This window comes from Trachemys scripta, chromosome 11 (assembly GCF_013100865.1).
Source record: "Trachemys scripta elegans isolate TJP31775 chromosome 11, CAS_Tse_1.0, whole genome shotgun sequence".
Classification (NCBI taxonomy): Eukaryota; Metazoa; Chordata; order Testudines; family Emydidae; genus Trachemys; species Trachemys scripta.
In genome coordinates, this window is record NC_048308.1 from 49,435,276 (window position 1) to 49,446,380 (window position 11,105).

At 36.3% G+C, this 11,105-nt stretch overlaps 1 protein-coding gene across 1 annotated transcript; it reads right to left on the bottom strand.

Annotated features, from left to right (window-relative positions):
- Nucleotides 1–2,684: 2,684 nt before the first annotated feature.
- On the bottom strand, nt 2,685–10,892 carry MSTN (myostatin). Its single transcript, XM_034785804.1, has 3 exons — nt 10,078–10,892; nt 7,045–7,418; nt 2,685–4,007 (listed from the first exon to the last, which is right to left on the bottom strand). Exons 1-3 carry the CDS (start codon nt 10,571–10,573, stop codon nt 3,627–3,629), a joined length of 1,251 nt encoding a protein of 416 aa, XP_034641695.1. The 5' UTR covers nt 10,574–10,892; the 3' UTR covers nt 2,685–3,626.
- Nucleotides 10,893–11,105: the final 213 nt, after the last annotated feature.

The following is an 11,105-nucleotide window of genomic DNA, read 5'->3' on the forward strand; positions in this document are numbered from 1 at the left end:
GAATTGCACCCACTCTGGGCCCAATTCTTGGAGCATAGATGTTGACAAGATAGAGGATCAGCCCCTCCATGTGGACCCGGAGGTGCAGCAGGTGACCCGCAGAACCTTGGCAACTCCCAATACCTCAAGCTGTAGGTCTGGGGAGAATGGGGGTCTGTGGCTACCTGGGCGTTTGCTCTGTGGACTGAAGAAGCCAGGACATTGCTGAAGGAGAAAGGATGGTCTCAGAATTAAGTCGGCTGAATCCTGCCCTGGATGATTGGATTCTACCGCTGTCTCTTCCACAGAGTTTGTGTGTGATGCTGGGCAAGTCACTGAAATCAAAACAAAAATTGTGCGCTCCTCATTGTTTGCTATGATTCGCAAAAGTGTTGAGCATTTACCTCTGCAGTGGAAACCCATGGGAGCTGTGCTTTGAACATATAAAGTTTTCTCTAATGCTAAGTACTCTGAAAAATCAGGTCATAAGTGTCTCAAATTGGTCACCCAAATGTAGGTGGATACTTTTGTCCTCAATTTCTCTGCTCCTCATTTCCCTATCTGTAGAATGGGGATATTTCCACCTTCCTCACCTCACAAGGCTGTTGTGAAAATACAGTCATTAATATTTGTGACGTATTCAGATGATATAGTAATGGGTACCATAGAAAAACATGAGGAAATTAATAATTCTGTCTTGAGTAGGGTTTGAATAGTGCAGTAAATAGACTCTGGGGCCACACTTTGAACAACAAGGAGAAAACAAAATATGGAATAGCTGATCATTAAGTGAGCACCGTCCATTCTGTGCACTGAATGAAGCAGGCATCCTGTGGAAAAATAAGCATATGAACATGTAATTAAAGACGAACAATGCATACTCACATGGGGGTCGATTTAAGGTTAATTCTGGCATTTCCTAATTTTTGAGTGCTTGACTTTCCAAACCTAATCATGTTCTTTTAATGTAGTTTTTGTGTGTGATTGTAGATTTATGTTGTTCTACAGTGTAGTGGAAAATTTGGAAAAGCTCACTGTCGCACTTGGGGATTGGTAGAGTGTAGTGACAAGCACTAAAGGACTCTACAAGATATACACAGTGCACATTCCAAATGTTGCCACTTACATAACGTCATTGTATAAACAATATGCAAATCAGTACTGCCTTATAATAATGTGTTCTTGGTCATGTTTGGCAAAAATGAACTATACCAGGTGTATGTAATTTCAGTCTAATAAAGTTAGCTGAATTTCAAGGCACTGGACCAGCTAGAGTAGACATTTGTAGGGGTTCTGAGACATGCATATTAAAAGGAAAACTCATAATAGGAATTTTCGGGGTGGGGGTTGGTTTTTTTTTTTTTAAAAAAGGCTTGATGCTATTCTCACTGATGTTTGTAGCAAAACTGCCATCAAATTAAAGATCTGGCTCTAATAATTCAAATGTCTTTTCATATCATTTAATGCTGATCATGCAAACACACATTATGAGTAGTCCCATGGATCTCAATGGGATTATTCACGTGGGTAAAGTTGCATGTACTTTGTGTTTACAGGATTGAAGCCTGAGGGTGAAATCCTGGCCCCACTGAAATCAATGGGAGTTTTGCCATTGACATCAATGAGTCTAGGATTTCACAGTTAATTTGTAGTTTTCTGCCTGCTTTCAGCAATACTTCAGATTCTAAAAACATAGACACTTTTAAAGTTGTGTAGTATTCTCTGCAATTTTGGTAAACAAATTTGAAGATAAAATTAAAGCCCTAGGATTCTAACACAATCATTAAGATAGACAGAAACTGAACAGAGATGCATATCTGTGGCAACAATTTTAGTAACATACCCAGTAGTTCAATAATGAATTTCATTCAGTAGCACTAGAAGATAGGTATTTCAAGTCCTAAATCTTAGTAAACAAACTTTAAATTCTTTCCTTAAATAGAAAATAGTGATACAAAACATTTACCTAGACTTTTACAGAAATATAAATGTAAAGGGGAATGGAAAAAGAAGACAAACAACTTGATATTTCACACAGAGAAAAATGTAAGTTGAAAGCCAGAATAACGAATAAAACCTGCAACCTTTTGCATCATACAAAAAATGAAAATATTTTAACAGAAATTATGTTGTTTTAACAATGCCTGTATTATTCATTTTTCACATTTGAAACTAAATTCATTTTCTAGAAAATAAGTAGCTTTCTCATTTTGATTATGGTAGCAAAATAAACAGTAATGCATGGAAATCAGTTTGCTATATCATTTATAAAATAAAGGTAATATTTTGTTGTAAATTTTTTTACATTTACGAAAAATGCTTTTAATGAAATAGGAGGTTTTGGTACTATCATCCTAAATGGGTACAACATTAAAAGTATGGGAAATCAGTGGTTGATCAAAATGAAAACAGTAACCCATAAAAATTTTGTAAACACCCATCATTTATGCACAATATAAAAAAAATTGCATAACCATCCTATGGATTACTTTGTTGCTATGTCCATTATTTTATGTACTATTTATTTGCATTGATATCCAAAATTGCTTTTATTGCTCAAATATGTATTTGTATATACTAAAGTACAGCTTAATTTGAATCTTTCTTACCATAAACATATACCGACAGTAAATTAAAAAAGAAACATTTATTTACAAAATAATGATGTATACATATTACACAAATTCTATTATATCAAAGTCTATGTATATATTTTTACAATATTTGTAGCAACCAATTATTTGCATTGGTTTACCAAAGTGCAAACTGTAACGTTGCAAAGGCAGGTTATAATTTGGGATTATGATATTCATATTTTATTTTTTTTTCCTCCACTGCCTTTTGTCTTACTGCAGTGCATTCTCTCTGAGGATATCACTAGATCAAGAAAATGATTCACCTTTAAATTTAAAAAATACCTATTTCATATGAATGTGGAATATTACTGTACCTGAGGAGAGGGGGAATTCATTATTGTACTGTGTTCTTTCAGCTTGATAACTGCTTTTATTTTTATTCAGCCTACTGTGATAGCACCATTGATATTGATTACTAACAGACTAATCATAAAAGGAATGGAAACAGTATGCATACACTATGCCATCCCAAATTTCTGAATTTATCTGTTTTTGTGGAATTTCATCTTATCAATTTTGTGTTTCTGCACTAAAAATTCAAGTGTTTAAGGACAATTCAGATGGTGGTATTGTGACAATCCTAAATGTACCAGTATATATTTTTTAAATACAATACTAAATGAAACTGTGATGAAATTCGTTCCCTGGAGGACAAGGAGGTTGCTTTTGTCTACTTGTATATGTTGAAACCTGTATATGAATTTGGTATCTGAATAACTGAAAACTGATTCCCTTATAGTATAAGAAATTCATTGAGAAATCCGGTGATTTTGATTGTAGCTTATCTTTTTCACTGGTTTAAAAACCAGCCATTGCATATATTGTCTTTAAGTTCACATTCTGTAGCTTATGTTGTACTGAATATTTACCATACAGTACCCTTTTGTATAGCCTGTTGGATGTAGGCTATAGCCTATCGTACATAAATTCACAGTTTGCAAAACTGCAGAGGGGACAGAACTTTTTTTGGTAGATTCCATGTTTTATGAAGTAATGGATCTAGCAAAGAGCTCATGAGCACCCACAACGATCTACTACCATGGCTGGTATCTTTCCATATATTATTTGTTCTTTTCCATTGAAATACAGCATGTTTATTGGCGACATCTTGGTAGGTGTGCAGCAGGGGCCTGCTGAACCTCTAGGGTTTGCTTGGTGGACAAGATGAGTGTGTGGATATTTCTGTAAAAATACAAATTCACATTCTCCAGAGCAGTAATTGGCTTTGTATCTCTTGGGCGCAATAATCCAGTCCCATCCAAAAGCTTCAAAATCCACAGTCAGTGGGTAGCGACAGCATCGGGATTCTGTTGAATGTTCATCACAGTCAAGGCCAAAATCCCTACGGGATCTTTTTGGTGTGTCTGTAACCCTGACCTCTAAAAATGGATTCTGTGTGGGGAAAGGAAAAAAATTGGAAATATTATTAATACATGAAGAATTTAACATTTATGGGGACAGATTGAGACATGAAAAATATGCAACGTCTCAGACATGCAGATTGTTTTAAACTAATATTTTCAAATAATAATTGTAAAAGTTTCTGGAATGCTCTGATCCTGTGACAGTGGTGTGTTGTTTTCTTTTAAGGTAACTATGTCCTCTTCTAGGTGTCCCTGGCTACACTTCATCCACTTTCAAGGTTTATCCTTCTTTTTCATAGTAAGAAACAGGATTTCCCCACTATTCACTATTCAGTAGCTACCAGTCCTAAGCATCTTTTTCTGAAATCAACATTATCATCCCAAATAGCTGATAGGAGGGGCTTTGATGAGTGTTATGGACTTTGGGCCAAAAGCTCCCTCCATCTACATGACATAGAAGAATGCAAAAGAGCATGCATGCACACACAAAAAAGGAGCTCCAAAAATTGCAGAAGGGAAAACATGTAGGCTATCATTCTGGTCTCCCCCTTCCTGAAGAGTTTGCAGCTGTCCCTGCACATAAAGTGTGCCGTTGAGGCTCAGCAGGCATTGAGAAGGGCCTCCTATTTAGCCAGAGGAGGGAAGAAGTTGAAGCAATTGATGCTACCCCGCCTAACTGGTGAAAATACTATTGGAAGTGGTGGCGGGAAACGAATACTGCTTCTAGCAATCCTACTCCTGTATTTCTACTCCATACCTTTCACCTCTCTCAGAGGGGCTGAAACTATGCACAGGTTTTGCAAGAGAAGCTCCTGAGAGAGTCAAACAGCCAAGGAAGCTCAGAGTGGCACAGAGGGCCAGCACATGTGTGGATGACCCATGATCCACACTTTTGGGAAAGGAATTCCATGCAGACCCTGGGACTCCACAGTTATCAAGACCACCTCTCTTATCCCAGGCATGCAGATCAAACCCCTCTGCTGAGGAAAGAAGATGATTGCAACATAATCATGAGTGGAAAGAAACTGAGAGCTTTTTTTCCACCTCTGTGACTTTCTGCAGAAGGGGATGATTTCATGCATTCTTGATACAGTCAGTACTTGATATTTGTGTGCATGATTGTGTTTGAAGCACTAGAGGAGACAACTGGCCTATTCCAACTGAGTAGGAATATGAGAATATTTTTTTCTGTTGGATTTTTAATCAAACTTTCACAATACATTTTTTCTTTAAACTAATATGACTGTATTACCTTGCTAAGAAAATATATAAAAATCAAATGTATAAGTATTTGGATTTATCCAAGCACATTATGCATTATAGTGAAAGAGGGAAATAATATCCTTACAGGATTTTGTTTAAAAGTATAAATTTACTGATAAGTAGGACTCTACCAAATTCACGGTTCATTTTGGTAAATTTCACGGTCATGCCACTTAAAAAATCTTGAATTTCATGCTTATGGATATTTAAATCTTGAATTTCACTGTGTTGTCACAAATCATGATTATGTATTTAAAAATATAAACATGTAAAGCCCTTCTCAAACTGGGGATCACAACCCAAAAGGGGTTGCAAGGCTATTGTGGGGGGTCGCAGTAGTACCACCCTCACTTCTGTGCTGGCTTCACAGCTGGGTGGCTGGAAAGCGGTGGCTGCTGGCTGAGAGCCCAGCTCTGAAAGCAGTGCCACCACTGCAACAGCACAGAAAGGAGGGTGGCATGGTGTGGTATTGCCGCCCTTACTTCTCCGCTGCTGCTGGTGGCGGCGCAGAAGGGTGGTAGTTCCATACCATGCCACCCTCACTTCTGCGGAGCTTGTGACAATGCTGTCTTCAGAGCTGTGCTTCTGAACAATAGCCACTGCTCACTGGCCGCCCAGCTCTGAAGGAAGTGCAGAAGTAAGACTGGCAATACCACGAGCCCCCTACAATAGCCAAATTTCTCAGGGGAGACCAGATTTCACGGTCTATGACACATTTTTCACACCTGTGAATTTGATAGGGTTCTAGTGATAAGTATTGCTTTATTGATGTAGATAGTAGGTTCAGAAATATACTTGAGCAGATTGTAGGCAATTATTGCTTTTCAAAGATTGTTAACAATGAAGGAAATGCTTTACCATTTTTGTTTAACTGCAACACTTTCAAATTTATTTTGTTTATTTAGATTTCCAACAAAAAGAAAAAAGATGCCTATTTTGGGTTCTTGACTGCTTTGACATAATTTTGAAAATAATATGGCATAAAAAGTACTACATTTTCAGAACTGTAATTTTAGAAGAGTGAGTTGTATAATCAAATACAGTATTGTCAATTAGCCTTGTACTTTGTCATAAACATAAAGCAAATTGTGCCATTGATGTTGAAGCAGAATCTCTTGACCTACTCAAACACTTAAAAATTGATGGCATGATATGTTCCATCATTACATAAAGATGTCCTTAATTCAAGATTCATTGTGAGGTGGTCTTTTGTCTCCTTTCTGTGCATGCATAATTCCCATTATAGTTAACAGCAAATACATGTATTCGGAGAGAGAAGAAGCTCCCTTTTATTTTGAATGCAAGAACTTGGTCAGCAGTACAAGATTTGAGGCACCTTATTCTCAAGTGCAGGAACCCAGGAGCCCTCATTTTTTACTATATGTTAAAAATAACTTTTCATTAAGCAGCATTTTAATATCTTTTCTTTACTCCTGGATTTGATAACAAATATTTTGCCGTTTTCTAGTACCTTCCATTGAATATCAAAGCCCTTTACAAACAAGGTAATGAAGTCTCCCAGCATCCCTTTGAGTTAGGTAAAGTAGTATTACCTCCATTTTACAGATGGGAAAACTGAGACACAGGGAGATTAAGTGATTTGCACAAGGTCAGAGAGCAAGTTTGTTGCAGAACTGGGCATACAGAACCCTTCTCTTAACCCCCACTCCTATATTTTAACCCCTAGGCAATGCTTCCAATTCTTCTCAATATAACATAAAACATGCTTTCCAATTCCAACTTTTGTAAACAGGTCTATAAAATAAGAAAAGTCTCTGTGGGATTTTTCCAGTAAAACTTACCAGTCCATCTTCACCTGGTCCTGGGAAAGTTACAGCAAGATCTCGTCCATTCTCATCAAAAGCTTTGATTTCAATGCCTAAGTTGGATTCGGGTTGTTTGAGCCAATTTTGTAACACTGTCTTTACATCAATACTCTGCCAAATACCAGTGCCTGGGTTCATGTCAAGTTTCAAAGATCGAATTCCAGTATATCTTGTACCGTCTTTCATGGGTCTGATGAGTCTCAGGATCTGCACGAATACTGTTGTAGGTTTCTGGACTTGCCTCAAGTAAATCCACAACTGGGCCTTTACTACTTTATTATATTGTATTTTAGAGCTAAACTTAAAGAAGCAGCATTTTGGTTTCCCCTCCATTTGCACAAGAAAATCAGCTATAAATGAATGGAAAGAATAGATTACTGACCTAGGCTCAGAAAGGAACGTGCATAAACAAATCAGAAAAAATATCCAACCTGCATAGTATATCTTGGTAAGATATCTTATCACTGGAATATTGGTTGCAAAGTGGCATGTAACTTAATTCATTATAAAATAAACTCTGGACTCTGGATTTTGTGGGGTTTGTACTGTATTACATTATTTAACTGAAATTAACAGAATCATTGTGCCTCAAATTTTTAAGCCGTCTAGAAGTAATACAGTGAAACCTCAGAGTTAAGAATACCAGAGTTACGAACTGACTGGTCAACTACACACCTCATTTGGAACTGGAAGTATACAATCAGGCAACGGAGACCACAAAAAAGCAAATATAGTATAGTACTGTGTTAAATGTAAACTACTAAAAAAATAAAGGGAAAGTTTAAAAAAAAGATTTGACAAGGTAAGGAAACTGTTTCCATGCTTGTTTCATTTAAATTAAGATGGTTAAAAGCAGCATTTTTCTTCTGCGTAGTAAAGTTTCAAAGCTGTATTAAGTCAGTGTTCAGTTGTAAACTTTTGAAAGAACTACCATAAGGTTTTGTCAGAGTTACAAACAACTTCCATTCCCGAGGTGTTCATAACTCTGAGGTTCTACTGCATATTATCACAAGGAATTGATGGTCATTTTCTGAACAACCATGTTTTAAGCTAGTTTTACCATTTTCCAACTAAATCTAGTAGGATCTTTATGCTATGTAAGCTGTTTACTTTGATTTCTTTAGCTAAGGGGTGAGCACATGCTGAAATTAAAAAATGATGGGGAATATTGAGATAGAAAAAGGCTGCAGGGGAACATTTCCTTAGAATTCTCTGGGAATCTGAATCCTTATACTAACTGAGCAGCTGTACCAGTCAGTCTGGGACAGGAACACTTCCTCCAGCCAAAAATTACCTGCGGACTGAACACAGTGTACAGGCTACTCTGCTTAAGAATGACTAACTATTAACACCTTTCTGGCATTCAACTCCTGCAGTATCTTTACAAACACACATTGATCAGCAAACCTGTACTTTTTAACTAGACACTTCTGTGATGTTGTGGATGTTTCTAATTTATCAAACTTTATCATTTGTGCCAGAATATTATATAAAAAGAGGCAGCTGTGTTCAAGCTACAGTAACACCTACATTCCCCTCCTTTGTTTTATGATCAAACTAGCTGTTGTTAAACTAGTTTTAATCTAGGGATCTTTATTTCTTTTGGTTTGAATTATATTATGGTAAAGTGTTTTCATTGTAGTAATCTAACTACCGTTGGTATACACTATAGGTGCAAAATCTATTAGACCCAGATAAAACTGTCCATGTTAAGGGATAGGAGGGCAAAGTAATAATCTCGCCAATATTCATAACCTCACCTCTTCAGATATCTGCTTTTCTAATACACTAAAAATGGTGATTTTTATTTTTTTTAAGGCTGTCTATGAAGAGTGGAGTGAATTGTGAAGTGACAAATAAACAGAGCATAGATCACCTTTCGTCAATCAGCAAAGAAGAATTAGGTAATAGTAGGCTCAATTATAAATGTTGGTTAGTTGGCCTTTACCTACATCATCATGATCAAGCTACTGTAATACATTCAATATTGCTATAAAGTATCCTACACTGTTAATTTAACCTATATATTTTATAGTCAATTAACTTCTATAAATGTGTACATGTTGTAGTTGGCAACAGCAGCTGATATTCTGTTAGGTGTGTGTACTCTATATCTCTGTTGCTGGTAATATATCTACGCCTTATATGCCCTGTCTTCTTTTCAACTTTTGTCATCATATTCATAAGTGTTATTTTGAAAAGCAGCTGCCATAGCCAAATACTTTAGCTGATTAAGAACATAAGATACTATAGTATTAGCTGTGCAAAAGATACTTGATAGGAGTCATGGCAGATGTTTAGCACTCAGAAGATAACTAAGAATCTGCTCATTCAGTAAATGCCTTCATTCTTCCCTGACACAACTACTGGAGTTGATAGATATACATGGATATTTCAACATCTAAAAATCTATCATTCTTCTGCTTACTTTAAATATATAGTTTACTTTCACTGTTTACTGTTAGCTGGGCGGGGCGGTGCTAGCTTCTGAGATCAGCAGAGGAAACAAATATTTAAACCTTTATTTGCATTTGTTACAGTGTATTATAGTTAAGTAGTTGTAATGTTCTAAATGACATTTTTTGTCAGTTTCTAGTGCAATGTTTAAAAAGTGGTGGCCCATAAAATCCTTGCTAAGAGTTATAATTACCTCATTATTTGCACTGATTTCTTTGTACTTGCCTAAATTTACTGTAGAAAATACCTTGAATACTGCAAATACCGAGGTCAGCAAACTGCAAATCTTATTTAGTATATTAGGCAATTGGCAAGGACTATTCCTGTATATGTTATAAGGGAGCAGGAAAATAGTACAATAAAACAAAAGATCACAGTGAGGTCATTGGATGATGATTCAAATTATTTAAAAATATGCTCTTCTCCCTCCCTCTTACATACTTCTGCTAGCAGCCTGTTAGAAGAGACAGAGACAAGATTTGTTGCTCTTAAGCACTAGGACAACTGTTTATCCGTAGAATAGTGTGATATTAAAGTAGCAGGACTACTTACACTCTGTAGGCATTGTAATAATAGTCTCAGTTGTAGCATGATAATCATCATCTTCCAAAGAACCATCACTGCTGTCATCTCTCTGGACGTCATACTGATCAATCAGTTCTTGCAATGGAGGAGCTTTGGGTAAAAGCTGCTTTATAGTATCCCTGCTAATATTAGGAGCTTGTTCCAGACGAAGTTTGCTGAGGATTTGAATTTTTATGGCTTCTATTCTGGAAGATTTCGTATTTTGCCTCCATGTACATGCAATGCATAGTTCATCTTTTTCTCCATTCTTTTTTGGCTGACTACTGTCATTAAGAGCCACTGGACCAAGTATAATCAGCATGAACAGGTAAATATAAACACAGATTTGTAGCTTTTGCATGATCTCACATTCAGTGCAGCCTTTTCCCTTCCTTGCTTTCTTATTTTTTTTTTCTCTCAGTACTAGATAGATCCCTAAAGGCAAGTATAATCCGAGAAACAACTTGCCACAATGGTGAATCATATATTTTCCAAGAGGGCTTTTATACTCCAACTTTGGTAAGACTTGTGTCGTCAAAACCGATGATTGGCTGTTGTACCAACAATGAATCTAGCTGTCAGAGGTTAAAGCCCTGTCTGTCACAAGTCACTAGACAGCATTTTGTTACAGCCAAGGGTGAACTGATTTATCTGACCACTCTGTAGAAGATATCTCCTCACATACTGAAGAGGATATATTTCCAGTGATTATAGGCAGCAGTACTGAAACATAGCATTGCCATTCTTAAATAAGTAGCAACTCTCTTTTATTATGAACCAATCCATATGTCTCTGAAACTGTTAAAAACTCCAGTCAATATTTTTTCATTTGAAAAAAATCATATTCTTCAAAATACAAAGATTATTACTACCATATATGAAAAATATTACTTCCTAAGTATATTAGGTAAATTTTTCAGCAGATTTATATTGATGAATAACTGAAATATATTGAACATTGTTTATATATTTCTGTGTAGCTTTGCAAAACTTTAGTGGGGCAAAAAGCAAATTAA